The following is a 16,415-nucleotide window of genomic DNA, read 5'->3' on the forward strand; positions in this document are numbered from 1 at the left end:
AGGTGGAAGAGGCTCCCGCCACCACTGCTGTGCTGGCAGCCGTCAGCCTGGCTTGTGGCTGAGCAGAGCTCCCCCTGTGGGAGCGCACTGACCACCAGGGGGCAGCTCCTGCATTGAGCGTCTGCCCCCTGGTGGTCAATGTGTGTCATAGTGACCAGTCATTCCCAGTCGTTCTGCTGTTAGGGTCAACTTGCATATTCCCCTTTTATTATATAGGATACAGATGAGTGCACTTTCAGAAAGTCTCAGCTGGTTGCAGAAGTTGCCATGCTTGCTTGCCAAAGTGACTAGTTTGCATGCTTGTAGCTTTGTGTAGGTGAGTCTGGGGGTATGAGGTTCGAATGCTGTGGATTGCAGGGTCCTGGTGAGCTGCTGTCCTAGCATAGCACTGTCTGGGAAGGGCTTCCCCAGGTTTGGCAGTACCCGCTGGTGTCTGTTTATTTGAATTCTACAGAGGCCCTTCCTCAACCACCACCATTCCCGTAAATGGCCTGGCTTGGGGCTGGAGGAAGGAAGAGGGGAATAGCCAGTTCTTTGAAGATCTCAAATCTCCCTGGGCTGCTACGGAGACTGAAAATGAAACTCAAAGAAACCCATGGCTGCCCTTCACTGTTTGCCACAGGTTTTTAGAAGCAAATGAAAGTTTTGTAGCACAATCATCTAACTGCTTACCAAGGACTTCCAATCACTCTTAAGACAAATGATGGTAGACATTTTTGGGGAGCAGTGAGGCAGAATAATAAGTGTCTGGTGGGAGTTAATTGAAGCTGGTATTTTCTAGCTGGTATTTTAAAGTAATTTATTTCAAATGTATACTTAAAGAATCATTTCTTTAAGGAGTGCTGAAAAGAATTTTGATTTCATGTTTCAAAGTTTGTCTAAATCTGTTGCTTAAAAATAATCTTTGGCAAGTCAGACATTTCCATGTCTCCATCTCTGCCTTTTCTAATTCTAATCTATCTTCTCTAATTGTGATTTCTTTGTATGTCATGCTAACTTTTTTCAAATTACATTTACACGTCTCTTAGTTGCCCCTCCAGTTTCTAAATGACCACCAGGAAATGAGAGTTAAACCCTAGATATGAAGGGTTATTTTGTCTTGGGATATTAGCTTCTGTAATGGTCAGTCTTCCTCATGAACACTTTAGAGCTATCTCATGGGACCATGGAATGTCTCACTTCAGTAATATGTGTCATGTCACAGGCTGGTTGGCTGACATGGCTTAGATTACCAACAAAAATGTTATTCCTTTAAGATAACATTTATGAACAGGTAGAAAAAAAATGTAGTTCCAATGCAGGCTTTTGCCTAAATAGTATTTATTCAAGTGTTTAATTTAGGTATTTATAGGAAATGCCCTGTTCTCTTTATAAGAAGATAATTCTGATAATTTCATATCTCTGGGTGTGGTCTCATCGCCACCTTGTTATAGTTAAAGCATGAACAAAATGAAATTTAAGTTTAAAAAGAAAATACTCCTTATTGCCTTTGTTGGTGGCTATGATTTTCTTAAATTTCCAAATGAACTATTGTAGGGATGAAGGGAAATGCGTGGAAGGAATTCTGGAAATCTTTGACATGCTCCTGGCAACGACTTCAAGGTTTCGTGAGTTAAAACTCCAACACAACGAGTATCTCTGTGTCAAGGCCATGATCCTCCTGAACTCCAGTGAGTAACCCACAGCTGGGCCATGTTTTATTGGGAAGGGGAATGGGGCGGGTGTGTGTGTGTGTGTGTGTGTGTGTATGGTGGTGGTGAGGAATGCTATTTCTAGAAGAGTATTGAACTTATTTTATTTAAAAAGGGGAAAATGGCTTTCTTTCTGACTTCTCTGTTAGGAATTTAAACTGTAGTTAACTTGAATATAAATTGTTCATTGGGAAAATTACCAGTATTAATATAAAAAGTGGCTCAAGCCACTTTGCTGGAAAAGAGAAAAATGAACTTTAAAATGTTTACCGTTCAGCCTTTTTCAATATTTATGCAGACACTGTAAATGGTTGACATGCACTTGTATTTTCTGTTTTGAGTTCTGCTTTTACAGATTCATTTGTTCATTCATTGGTTCACTCAGTAAAGACATTATAAATATAGTCCTGCCTTCAAGTAGCTCATGGTGGAGGGAGTGCTATAATAAAGCATGTACAGAGGACTACAGGAAAACGAGAGATGTTGGAGTGCCTGAGTCTTTAGGGATGGGCAGGTGGAAGAAATAAGTGTGGAGGAATGAAAGGACCTGGGTGAGCCAGGAGCTGCAAGTCACGCAGTGGCAGAGCAGAAGGAGGTGGACAGGGCTGTATAATGCATGGCCGAAGATTCACTGCCTGCCTTGGGCTGGGAACTGCCTCCTGGGGCATCGAGCAGCCCTGGAAGAGGTTCATATGGGAGTGTCATGGACAGGGCCTTCTTGAAAGGTTACCCTGGCTTCCACGTGGAGGACTGACTAGAGATGGGGGAGACCGAGGCATGGTGCCCAGTCAGAGTTGAGAGTGACGAGAGCCTAAACTAACGTGGTGTGGAGGGGCCAGGAAGGAAGGGGCCTGCCTTGAGGGAAATATAGGGTTAGAGGTGGGAAATTAGGGAGGTCTTATCTAAGATATGATTATGTTGTAGCTTTGCTGTTCTTTTTTTCTTATGTAAATAATATCCGGTTATTGTAAACATTCTAACAAAAGCAAAACATAAGGAAGAAAACCAAAATTACAAGGACTCCCTCCACAAGTAAACCACCATAACTTTGGTGACCATTCTTTAACACCTCTATTGATCTATTGACAGATAGAGCTGTATATATATATATACACACACACACACACACATATATATATATATATATATATGTATATATATATATATATATATATATATATATATATATATATATATAGAGAGAGAGAGAGAGAGAGAGAGAGAGAGAGAGAGAAATATATAATAACTAGATGCCCGATGCACGAAATTCGCAGCCATGGGTGGCGGCCTGGATCCCTCCCTCGCAGCCATGGGCAGCTGCCTGGATCCGGATCCCTCCCTCATAGCCACTGCGGCTGCCTTGATCCCGTGGCTGCAGACCCAGCTTAGTTTGGAGGGATGTCTGGTCTAATTAGCATATTATGCTTTTAGTATTATAGATAATATATATAAAGAAATATATGTACATACTTATATACATGATCTATAATACTAAAAGTGTAATATTATAATTAGACTGGACATCCTTTTGGACGACCTTCCAAATGAAGCCGGGGCTGCGAGGGAAGCCCAGGTCCCAGGTGCCTGCTGGCAGCTGGAGGAAAGCCTGGTTCCCGGGTGCCTGCTGGTGGCTGGAGGGATGCCTGGGTCCCGGGTGTCTGCCGGCGGCCGGAGGGAAACCCGTGTTCCAGGTACCAGAGGGAAGCCAGTGCAGGCAACTGGGTTATGGAAGGCCTACTCTTGCACGAATTTCTTGCACCGGGCCTCCAGGCCTCCAGTCTATATATATAAAAGCCTAAGCGACTATTATGACTGGACGATGGGACAGTAGCTATGATATGCACTGAGCACCAGGGGGCAAATGCTCAATGCAGGAGCTGCCCCCTAGTGGTCAGTGCACTCCCACAGCCGACCTCCTGCAGCTGGCCCACCTCCTGCAGTCCCTCCCCCTGGCCTGCCTGCCCTGATTGCTGGCCAGGTGAGGGACCCCACCCGTGCATGAATTCATGCACTGGTCCTCTAGTTTTACATAAACAGCATAACATCTTATGTAAAAAGTTATGGGTACTTTGAAAGAGTACCCATAATTGCCTTTGCTTGACTTTTCTACCCCAACACCAAATAGTTATCTTAACCATAGTGTTGACTTTGTACCTTCTCCCATCTTTTTTTTTTTCTTTTTTCTTTTGACCTCCCATCTGTTAATAATAATTTAGCCCTGACCGGTTTGGCTCAGTGGATAGAGCATTGGCCTGCGGACTTAAAGGTCTCAGGTTCGATTCCGGTCAAGGGCATGTACCTTGGTTGCAGGCACATCTCCAGTGGGGGGTGTGCAGGAGGCAGCTGATCGATGTTTCTCTCTCATTGATGTTTTTAACTCTCTATCCCTCTCCCTTCCTCTCTGTAAAAAAATCAATAAAATATATATATTAAAAAAAATACTTCACAGGCCTGGCTGGTGTGCTTAGTGGTTAGAGTGTTGTCCCACCACTCACTCTGTCCAGAGCTGTGAGGTATTGTCCCCAGTCAGGGCACATACACAGGTTGAGGGTTCGATACACAGCTGGGGCATGTAGAGGAGGCAACTGATTGATGTTTCTCTATTTCTCTCTCCCCTTGCTTTTCCTCCCTCTCTAGAATCAATGAAAAAAACAAACAAAACAAAAACATATCCTTGGGTGAGGAATAAAAATAAAAAAAATAATACCTCACTTCTAACATATACAAAGGTAGGCTTTTCATTATTAAAAAATTGGGACACTATATAAGATAGTTCTTCATATCTTGCTTTTTTACTTTTCAAAATGCTATGAAATCCCTTCAGGTCAACTAGGAGAGAGCTAAGTTAATCTTTCCAGTGAGGGCATTGTCTAAATCAGCTGTCGCCAACCTTTCGGACCTCACAGACCACCAGTGTGCCGCGGACCACTGGTTGGCAACCGCTGGTCTAAATTGTTCAATCACTTCTCTATTGATAAACCTTTACTTAATATACAGTTCCTTTTTTCTCTACCATCCTATATAATAAAGAGGGAATATGCAAATTGACTGTCACACCCTCACACAAGATGGTCGCCCCCATATGGTCAAAGATGGCCGCCACAAGATGGCTGGCAGGGGAGGGCAGTTTGGGGGATCAGGCATGCAGGGGGGCAGTTGGGGGCGATCGGGCCTGCAAGCGAGGGCAGTTGCGGTGATCAAGCCTGCAGGGGGAGCAGTTAGGCGTTGACCAGGCTGACAGGGGAGTGGTTAGGGAGTGATCAGGCTGGCAGGCAGAAGCAGTTAGGGGCAATCAGGCAGGCAAGCAGGTGAGCAGTTGGGAGCCAGCAGTCCCGGATTGTGAGAGGGACTTCTGACTGCCGGTTTAGGCCCGATCTGGATCTGGCCTAAACAGGCAGTTGGACATCCCCCAAGGGGTCCCAAATTGGAGAGGGTGCAGGCTGGGCTGAGGGACCACCCCCCAGTGCACGAATTTTGTGCACCGGGCCTCTAGTTATAAATATTGCTGCAATGGAGATGTGTTATTTTGCACACTTTTCTAAGTTTGCATATCGTTTTCATACTGTTCAGTTTACTGTTTACCTGGTATTTACTTGGTCCACCTGCTATACCAGGTATGGATTGCTTTGCTTAGCTATTTACTCTTGTAGGGCCTTTTGTTATTATTTCTTCTTTCTCAAATAATATGTATGTCCAAGTTTTAATCCTCAACTAAGGACTTACGGATCCCTTCCTTTGGGGTTTTATTACCTAGATTTTATCCAATCTTAGTGTTTAATGTTTGAAATAATAGGAATTTGTGATATCATATTATGCCACTTTATTTTTATGTTTAATGGTCCATGCATTCATTTTATGTATGTATGTATGTATGTATGTATGTATGTATTTAATTAATTTTATTGGAGTGACATTGGTTTACAAAACCATACAGGTTTCAAGTGTACAACTCAACAAAACATCATCTACACATGGCATCATGCACCCATGGCCCAAAGCAAAGTCTCTTTTATCCCCATTTATCCCCACTTTGTCCACCTCCACATGTCCCCACCCCCCTTTTCTTCTGGCCATCACCACACTGTTATCTGTGTTTATGTGTTGTGTATATGTGTTTTTTGGATAATTCTTTCACCTTCTTTCATCCAGCCCCACAACCCTCCTCCCTTCTGACAGCCATCAGTCTGTTTCATGTAACCATGCCTTTGTTTCTATTTTGTTCATTGGAGCCAAAGCAGCAGTTCCTGACGCCAAAACTGAATGAGATGCTGTTGAGGAGATTACTAGACAGGGGTGGGTGGGGTTAGGCCTTGAAGAAGAGAGGAGGGAAGAAAAGAGTAGAGAGAGTAGAGAAGGAATCTGAAGGCCATGTGAGGTTCAGAGGCCCTGAAGACAACTATTGGGTGTTTTCTCCTTGGGTAAATCTGGCCTCACCTGCCTGACAGGGCATTCCCCTTGAACCTGGTACACTCCCTACCTCAGTTCTGGAAAGCAAGCAGTTTGAGTAGAAATGATAAATTATTGGACAATGAAAACTGTAGAGAAAGTGAAGAAGACTTGTAAGCGCTTTGGTGCTTCTGGCATCTTGACATTTACTGTTACCATTCACCTTTTATAGAACAATACAAAGGCCCAGCTTACATCAGCAATTAAGTTGATGTGCCTATAGGAAATGTCCAGCTGGGACATTGGGAATTGATCATGGAAAAAAATAAACTTTTACTGGTCTCTTTCAGCCCACCTACAGATATCACCTGACGTGTGCTGCCACTTCTATCTTTGTTAAAGGGAAGATTTGCTTGAGAAGTATAGTGCCACGTTGGCACAGGGGGAACAGCCAATGCCACAGTATGGGGCTTCTCTTACCTTCGGAAGTTGTTTAGAACTCATTTCTGTGCAGCAAAGTGCTCCTTAGAAAGCAGTTTCCTTGTTGTTACAACACGTTGCAGTAGAAAGCCTTCTGTTTGGCAAGGCTCCTTATGGTCCTTCTAGCCTGTGAGACATCATATTGTGTTGTTGTGAAAGCTAAAAGCATCATCTGTGCAAATGGGAGACTAAGGCTATGGCGTCCCGGCAGCATCTGACAGACTGTCAACATTTGAGAGAATTACAGAGGGTGAGGCAGGCATGCGATGTAATTACCACTCATGGCAGTAAATGACTAGCATTTGTTTATGGTAAATCCAAATTTAAGAAATCTTCCTTTAGGAAAGTTCCTTTCTTGTTTGGTAGTAGTCGTAACAGTTGTCAAGATGAATTTAATCTGTTCAGCTGTTAGAAAGTGGGATTCTGTTTCTATTGGAAAGTTTCCACTGATAGGAGAGGTGGGTCTTTTCTATGCTAGGTCTTAGACATCTGGAGGCATAGGCTTTTTTCTTCTGGATTATTTGTAACAGTAAATTAAAAGCATAAGCAAGGACAGAGTCCACTTTCTCTCTTTACATTTTAGAAACTGACAGAATGTATGAAACAGACATTGAAGCTGGGGTCAGTTTTAAGGAAAGGAAGCTTAAAACAATTTCTCCATATTTTCATTTGATTAATAATTTCCATGGTATACCTAAAATATGCCTTAGCATGCATATTTATCATTTCAATTATGATGGCGTGATTGGCTAAAAATTGCAAAAATTTGAACCTATGGGATTCATTCTAATTCTTCCATTTATGAGCATTTCTTTCACATCAGTCATGGCATTAGGTGATGGGTCTGTGCTCTTGAAGTGCTTCTGTCCAATTTCTTTGGGGGTGGGGCATATGTGAAGACATCCAGCTTTCAGATCAGGGGAAGCTTCCAGAAGAAAGTTCAAGCAAGCTGGGATCTGAAGGAGGAATGAATATAGATAACAAGAGTAGGGAGAGAGGAGGATGATAAGAGAGTTCCTAAGCAGAAAGTTTAGCATGTTCGGGGCATCACCTGTTCAAGGAATTGAAGTTAAGTTTCAAGGTGAGGTGTGGTGGGAGCTGAGGATGAAAAGAGCAGGGAGAGTCTGGTGCCCTTGAGAACTGTCCCAGTTGGCCTCAACCCCGAGAGCAGATCTGATTTTGGCCATTCAAAGGGGTTGAGGTTGGGGCTTGTTTCCTCTGTAGTGGAAGGGCAGGTTACGTGCTGTGGGGGACAGTGGGAGGACTCAGTCCCTGTGGAGAAGGAGGTGAGCAGGTGGTCAGAGAAGCAGTTCTGGGCAGTTTAAAAGATGGATATTTTAAATCTGCATCATGAGACATTATGGAGGGATGTGCCGCAGGGATGTGGTGAAGCACTACACTTGCATAATTTGGTTCAGTATGTCCCTTGCCTTAATTGAACTGAAAATGCCAATAAAAATAGAGAACAAAAATTGCCAAAACAGATTCGGTGGGTGATGGAGTACCAACCATCCTTCATTCTCATTACAGTCAAGGATTGGCATTTCCCCTGTTAGTTTCATATATTTGCTATTTATAGTTTGAAATTGAAAATCTGGAAGAGAAGCTGGTTATTTTCCTGCTTCCAGGAATCAGGGAGTCAGAGGTTGGGGATGGGGTGGAGGGAAGGAGAGCTACCTGAGCTGTTATTTTGCAACCTTTGGGAGGCCAGTGTCTCAGATCCTAGAGTCAGAGGGGAATTAAACACAGGGCACCTGGGGGGAAGGTTGTGGAGACCTCAGCAGACATGTGTCTGCAAGCTTTGCTCAGTGATGAGGTGAGGTTGGAAGAGCTGGGAACTGGTCTTCGGTCAGAGAGCTACAGACAGCGGACATGAAGTAGGTCTGTTGACTCCAGACTGGTGGTCTTCCTGTGCCCAGCAAGGTGCCGCCAGAGGTTGGGTGCTCATGCGGTGAGCCTACCGTGACTGTCTGCACATGGCACACACGAGGGGGTGGGTGGGAGAAGCTGTGTAGCAGTGGTCAGCTCTTCCTATGTTTATTAAACTCCCCTTAATGAAGAGCTCTCCAAGGGCTTTCTGACTATCTCTATATGTGTATCTGTTCATGCAAATGACATTCACCAAATAATGGTTTGATACATTTTCAAGGCAAGGCCACAATTCTGGGCCAAATTCAGCCAGGCTTACTCTTCCCATTCAGCCATGGGGCTGGATCTTGGGACACCACTATCCATGCAGATGTCAGAACCCGTTTGATCATTGCCCTCCTGTCAGGAGAATGTTGGCATGCCTAATGCCTGAGCACACAACTTCTGTTTCCTTTTTGCAGAGCAATGAGTCATGGCCTTGATTCTTTGTCTAGGTATGTACCCTTTAGCTGCAGCAGCTCAGGAGGCCGAGAGCAGCCGGAAGCTGACTCACTTGCTGAATGCTGTGACCGACGCTCTGGTCTGGGTGATCGCCAAGAGCGGCATCCCTTCCCAGCAGCAGTCCGTCCGCCTGGCTAACCTGCTGATGCTCCTTTCTCACGTCAGGCACGCCAGGTACGATCCGTAAGGGCCCGCCCCCCCCCCCCCCCCCCCCCCCCCCGTACGTGGCGGGGAAGGGGGCACATGTTCAGAGGGTGGAGAGCTTTGGGAAGAGGGTTTTCAAGTTTGAGGTGGAAACGGTAGAATCGTGGCCTTTAAAGGATGATGAAGCCCTGAAAGGGAATGGGGGTTCTTCATCAGGGCACACCCCTGTAGCCAAAGGTCAGCACGTAGTGGGCACCGAATGGCTGTCACGTGGCTCCTTACAGGATCTTTGTGGCCTCCTGTGGTGGCTCATCTAATTCTTAATTGTGGGGATTTTAGCTTGTTTATGGAGTTCTAAAAGGGGCAGGTTCTTCCTTAAAGTGACCTGCCACCCATCCCTGCACCACCTGGGGCTGGAGTCCCCAGGTCATTTCCTTAAAGAGGTTAAACCCAGCTTTCCTAGAGCAACTCCTGAGATCTGTGATCTGGGGAAGTGCACAAAGCCCTCCCTGAGAGCTGTTCTCTCCTTGCGGCACCAGGACATCCTTATGGCACCAGGACATAAGGATGAGACCTAAGAGAACTGGTGAGTCCGCAGTTCTTAGGAAGGCAAGGCTGCGATAGTGCTGTGGGATGTCCCATGGTGGCTTTGTGTCACCCAGGATGAGGGTGCTTGCCCTGGGGCTGGAAGAGGGGAGATAAGGAGAAAGTCTAGGGGCCATGGGGAGGAACACATGTCCCTCAAGAATTTTAACAAGGGTTAGGAAATGAGAACAGCCTCTGCCTCTGTTTAATGATCATTCTGCACACAATCATTTGCATAACAAATAGTCTATTGTAATCCCGGTTTCTGTATTTGCGAATTTGAATTTGCCCGCTTGCTAAACTTTATTTGTAACCTCCCGATTGATTACTCACGGCACTTTCGTGATCACTTGGGGACCGTCACAGAGTGGCAACGCATTCGAGTGGCCTGTGCTTACATCCCCAGCCGAGGTCAACCAAGGTCATGCTCTGCCTTCCTCACGCTGCAGCAGGTGTTCCTCATGTGGCCTATTTAGTGCCACGTGTTTGCATTTTTGTGGTTGGAGATTTCAGGGTCCACACATGGCCTCCAGGCATAGTACCAAAGTGCCGTATAGTGCTCCCAAGGCTCTCAGGACCCCGACCCTGCATTTCCCGCAGGAGCAGTGGTTCAGCCAACCCAGTGCCTGCAGTGACTACCATGAACAATGAGCATCGATTGCACTGCCAGGCCAGTGTGGGTGGGTGATGGGACACAGAGGTCATAGGACATTGTCCTCGCCCTTGAGTGTAGATTATTGAAGGAGCCAGATGCAAGAGCCATAGAACTAAGGGCTTAGGGAAGTGCGTGTGTCCGAGTGTGTGCGCGACTTACGTTGAGTTCTTGGGGCTGCATCACAGGACAGAATCTCAGCACCTTTTTGTCCCCATAGCAACAAGGGCATGGAACACCTGCTCAGCATGAAGTGCAAAAACGTGGTCCCAGTCTACGACCTGCTGCTGGAGATGCTGAATGCCCACACGCTTCATGGGTGCAAGTCCTTGGTCACGGAGTCTGAGTGCAGCCCAGCAGAGAAGAGTGAGAGCAAAGAGGGCTCTCAGAACCCGTCTCAGTGAAGACCAGCCCAGAGGTGAACAGGCTCAGAGGTAGCGGCTGCAGCCTGAGCTCCGGTGCGATCGTGAGCCCCATGGCGATGGGCGGGCTTCGTCTTTCTGTGTGCTCCCTCCGCAGTCACGGTGGGTTCAGTCTGTTCCATCCTTTCCCGACCTCCCTACTTCCCAGGAGTCGGGGCGAGACAGCCAGTTTTCCTTGTTACTAGGGCCGTGTTGGGATGCAGTTTGTCTTGCTGGGCCTCATAGGATATCAGTGTGGTCCCTTTTTTACTTTCTATTTTTTCCCCACCCCTTTGGGGAAAACATCTTGGAGGTTTTGGAATGCACGGTGGGAATCGGGCCTGGAAGGGTTGAGAGAACGTGGCACTTGTAGGAAGTAGACTCCTACTTCCTAGACTCCTACTTCCTACTAGTGCCTCAGTGTTACAGCCTCAGTGAGATTCAATACAACCTTTATTGTGCGATCTCACCTGCCTTTTAGGATAGACCTTTGTAAGCTCTCTCTGGACCGCTTGAATGCAGGGCTGCAAACCTCCTGCCTCACAGGCCTGGGAGGACTGATGTCAGCACTGTTCTGCCGACGGACAGAGGGACTGTGACTAGGGAGCCAGTGCTCCAGCTAGGATGGGAGCCAGGTTCTTCCCCAGACCTTGCTGCCCTCTTCGTTCCCTCCTGATGTGCATTCAGAGAGCCTGCTCATGTGTGTGTGTGTGTGTGTGTGTGTGTGTGTGTGTGTGTGTGTGTGTGTGTGATCATGTTCATGGAGGGCTGTGGAGATTTAAATCTCTCTGACCTTGGAGTTGCCCTTCCATAAAAACTCTCTTGTCCCAAAGGGCCGGGTGTATGTGCTGGGGAAAGGTGCTGTTTGCAGGAATAGGGTTCTGTCCTGTGGGTATGGGTGGCAGCCACGGTTTCCTGGGCAGCCACAGCCATCCAGAGGCACGGCTGTGTGTGTGCCAGGCACCCTGTCCCAGGGAAGGGTGAACAGCTAGTGTGTCAGGTTTAGAGTCAAACTGTCCCGACTTGAACAAGACCTGGTTTGTGAACTTGACATGAAGAAGAGAATAATTACTTACAGCAAGAGAATTCTTTACACCCTCGGGCTCTTTTAAAATATTTTCTTATCAGAATATTTATATGGTGGACTGGGCGAAACAGAAACATCAGAATATTTATATGGTGGACTGGGCGAAATGGAAACTTAGTAAAATATTAGTTTTTATTCCAAGCAGAACATAAATAGGACATGATGATAAGGCACCTCAAATTACAATTTTAACTTACTTTTTAATAATGGAAATTTTCAGGAACATAGTGAATGCATAAAATGAGTTACATCTATGTTTTGAAAGTGAGCAATTAAATAATCATGTGTGATTTTTGTGGTTTTAAAAAATTACCTTGTGATATGAGATTAAACACATTTTCTTTTTGAAAATAGGTTTACTGTGGCTAGCACGCTCTGTATTTACTAAGTCATTAGGATAATTCAATGATATAAAGGTTGGTTTCTGCTAGTGAGACCTTGAATACGTCTTAATTTTGATATTGGTGCAATTTTATTAAAAGTTGAGCAGAACTGTTTCAGAAACACTGGGACATACATCTAGAGAACACACCATTGTCTATATTCTGAGGTGGTCTGAAATTATTCTTAATGACTCAGTGTTACAGCCTCAGTGAGATTCAATACAGAAAATAAGCTTGATTGTTTAGGGACCAGGGAACCAGTGTGATCCGGGTCAATTTTACTTCTTTCTGAGTAGCTTAGAAGCCCCATGACAAATAGAGGGGGATGGAAGGCAAAGGAGATAGCCTAGCCTTGAACAATTCTTTGCCAATGAAATTCTCTTAATTGTATTTATAAAAGAGATAACAGGTTAAAAGCAAAGCAAAACAACAACAACAAACAGAATGAGGTAATGGAATGAAGGTCTTTAAGTTGATTATTGATGCCCAAGGTAGGCACCGGGCTGGACTCGTGTCTAATCAAGCACCTTTCCATGCCGCGCCTGTGCTGATCCAGACTAGTGCATGCTCTTAGGAAAACTCATCAGTGCCCACGACTCCCTGTTCACAGATATTCCTGATGCTTCTCGAGGCTGCGCCTTCCACTGCATTTGGACGCAGCGCGTCAGGGGGATGTACCATCTTGGTAATTTCTTCCTGGCTCAGGCCTCACTTGCGTGTGCTGGGGAAACAGGTTATTTAGTCCAACCTGAGAAGCCTACTTGGTACTGGGCCTGGGCCAAGTAGGCTGTTGAGATAGCATGGTCTATAGTTTAAAGTTTTTTGTTTGTTTTTGTTTTAATATTCAAGGGCATTTTCCCACTTTCAGATGGAGTGTTTTGAGTCTCTGTGCCCATCCGCTCCAAAAATATCCTCTAAGACATTTCTAAGAACCACCAGTGTGCAAGATCAGGATACCATTTTTCCATGTTTTGGGGAAACTCGTCAATGTCCATTTTAAAGATTTCATTTTAATAGCACTTCCTTTTTAAATGTCTTTTTGCAGGGTATCCATCCCCCCAAATGGTCCATGGACAACTTAAAATTCTCCCATAGCTATGCAAGGGTTTCATTGTTTTCAAGTTCAGCCTTTAAAAGGAATTAACTAGGGCAGGGGTGGGGAACGTCCTGCCCGCGGGCCATATAAGACCCGTGAAAGCATTTGTCTGGCCCTGCCAAGGCATGAGGGGTGAGTTAATTAAATGTTTGACCAAATATAGCAGGCTAATTTTTAAGTTGATAATTTTGTGTGGCCTGAGAATGATGATATAAATATCCAAATGGCCTTTGGCAGAAAAAAGGTTCCCGATCCCTGAACTAGGGGGAGTAGGAGCTGACAACTATCAACAGGAACTGAGTATTGAACAACAAAAACCCACCCAACTACACTTTTTTAAAAATCTTCACCTGAGGATATTTTCCCCATTGATTTCTAGAGAGAGTGGAAGGTGGGGGGGGGGGGGGGGAGGGAGGGTGGAGGTGGGAAGGAGGAAGGATGGGTAGAGAGAGAGGAACATCCACATGAGAGAGACATATCAATTGGTTGCTTCCCACATGTCCTTTGGTTCTCGAGCTAATGCTCTAACCTGCTAGGGCCCAACTACACCTTAATGTGTGTTGGGACAGTGATCCACTGTTTGACATTTAAATCATCATTTAATATGAGAAACTTATTTTGTGGGAATGCGTGAGATTTGGGCTTATTTCCAAACAAGAAGGTTTAATATGGAGTCATACAGACAGATTTCAATTATATAACTACCATGGACTATTCTCCATGCACTATTCTCCTAGCACAGTGTTCACTCAGGTTCCTCGGAGAGCTGGCAGTGCCTGAGGGGGACTGTGTGGGCACCCAGAGCTGTGCTGTGTTTTCACATGTTGTTCTAACTGCACTCCCTCCCCCCTCACCACACCCCCTCGGTCTGGCCTGTCACATGCTTGCTGTCCACCAGGACTCCCTACAAAGGATTCAACCCTAAAACAATTTTGAAGAGATTTTTCCTGACACATTGAAGTGGGAACAGGATTATCGTTTGTCAGCCTAATAAGAGCAGGTCTGGAGACTAACTGTATAAAAACAAACTCATAGTCGAAAGCTCTGCAGTGAGCCCCCCTTTATTTGGATTACTTCCCCTGCTAACTCAGCTGGAAGGACAATTATTTCAGATGTCAGTGAAAAACAATCAGTTTCTAATTGTTGGCAGAGCTGTATTATATGTTCAGAGATATAAGCCATTTTCTAGCATGTGACAATCAAGTTTGGTTGTATTTAAATTGGCTGAGGGACTTGCATAAGTTGACACCTCTTCAAGGTGAACCTTCCATTTCTAGGTCTGTTTTGAAACCAACCATTTTTTAAAACTAAGATTTGACACATTTCTTTAAGCATTAAAAACCTTTTAAAAACAGTAAAGGTTATGTGAAGGGAATTGTAAAAATACATCATTTAGTACCTAAAAATATTTGAGCAACACTTACTATATGTGCCAGACATAGTTCTCAGTGCCTCACCCATCCAGTTAATCCTCACAGCAATGGCTGTTGTCCTCTCTTTTTGGCTGTGGAAGCCAGAGAGGATAAGCAGACTTGCTCAAGGTCACTCAGGGAATAAGTGACAGAACTGAATGCGGGCCATGCAGTTTAACTAGTTAAAAGCAGCCTGACAAGCATGGCTGCTCTGGCTTAAGTGGGGCCTGCTTGTGGTGGGGCCGGCCCCAATTTCTGGAACACCCTTATAGATAACTAGTTCCCTCCCAGCTTTTACACACGTGTAAATTAAAGGCCAGAGGGGTAAACTGACCTGCCCAAGGTCAATAAGCCTACATCGGGCAACGCTTAGGCCAGATTTTGTCTTCTGGTTAGCATGGTCCCTGCTGCAGGACTTGCTCTGAAGAGCCTCAGTGCGTAAGGGAGAGACAGCTAAGTTACAATTGCCTACCTTCTCAGCTTAGATGGGGTTCACATGAACTTTTACAGAATAGCATCCTTTTTTTTTTCTTTTTTTTTAAAATACATTATTATTGATTTCAGAGAGGAAGGGAGAGGGAGAGAGAGAAACATCAATGATGAGAATCATTGATTGCCTGCCTCCTGCACGCCCCCACTGGGGATCAAGCCCGCAACCCAGGCATGTGCCCTGACTGGGAATCGAACCCGAGACCCTTCAGTCCGCAGGCCGACACTCTATCCACTGAGCCAAACCGGCTAGGGCCAGAATAGCATCCTTGACAGGTTGAAAAAATAAGATGCATTTTGTTATTCCAGTCCTCCCATCCTGGGCTCATCAGCTAGTAGGTAGTACTGCCCTCACCTCCTCTTACCTGTTACTGCTTTCCCCAGGTGCAGTTTCTTGGAAGTTTACCAGTTTACTCGTAAAATTCTCACATCTTTTAGGCACTGCTGCTTCCCTGCGGAGTTCGGTTTCCTATAGTGTGAAACACATGCTTTTTCTTTGTAGCTCTCAAAGTTGCTGGAATTTGGGCTGTAGTGGCAGCTCTAAAGATACGCATTCTTTGCGATATGTGATCTTATAACCCTTTTTCTTGCTTTGGAGTCGAGGACCCTATTCATTTGTGGGCCAGTCACTGTTACATGATGTGGGTTTCCTTGATGGGCCAAGGCTTGCGATGCCGGCCCAGAACAGCGCCCGTCACCTGCACGGCCTCTGCGGCTGCAGGTGTTCTCTGCGCGGTGTCCACCTGCTGCGGCTCTCGGTCCTGTCACTCTACTCAGTGGCCCTGTGTACCTGAGACTGTTTGCTGCCTATCGTTTGTCACTTTTTCCAAATGAATGCTTTGTACCATTAGCAGGCTTTTAAATTTGGGCCTTTTTACAAATGCTTGCTGTTGTGTGAAAGGAGATTTTGAGATCTGCTTTCCGTTCCTCCAGGTACTGCCCTTTCTTTGCTGTGTCCCTTTACTGTCTATGGCATCGTTGCAGGAAGAAGTTTAATGTCACCTAAGCTAAATAAAGTGTTTTCCATAATTTTTGTTTTAAAACTGTATTTGTTGGGAGTTGAGCATAAGGATTTTCAGGGACTAGGCTAAGTAGCGTTGCCATTCTATTCTGAATTCTGTTCTATTTTAGGTTTGCAGAGCCTTTTAAGAATTTGATGAAAACCACAGATACTCTTCCTAGAAAAAGGTACATAAACACAAATGCTTGTGTACAACGTCAAGAGTTAAGAATCTCTGA

General features: G+C 45.2%; 1 protein-coding gene across 1 annotated transcript in view; it reads left to right on the top strand.

Moving 5' to 3' along the window:
* ESR2 (estrogen receptor 2) overlaps nt 1–16,205 on the top strand; it is a 52,962-nt gene extending 36,757 nt beyond the window's left edge. The window contains exons 8-10 of the mRNA XM_059693982.1: nt 1,537–1,670; nt 8,921–9,101; nt 10,529–16,205. Coding sequence (XP_059549965.1) covers nt 1,537–1,670; nt 8,921–9,101; nt 10,529–10,712 — 499 coding nt within the window. The 3' untranslated portion in view covers nt 10,713–16,205. The remainder of the gene's footprint in view (nt 1–1,536; nt 1,671–8,920; nt 9,102–10,528) is intronic.
* Nucleotides 16,206–16,415: the final 210 nt, after the last annotated feature.

Source organism: Myotis daubentonii, chromosome 1, assembly GCF_963259705.1.
Source record: "Myotis daubentonii chromosome 1, mMyoDau2.1, whole genome shotgun sequence".
NCBI lineage: Eukaryota > Metazoa > Chordata > Mammalia > Chiroptera > Vespertilionidae > Myotis > Myotis daubentonii.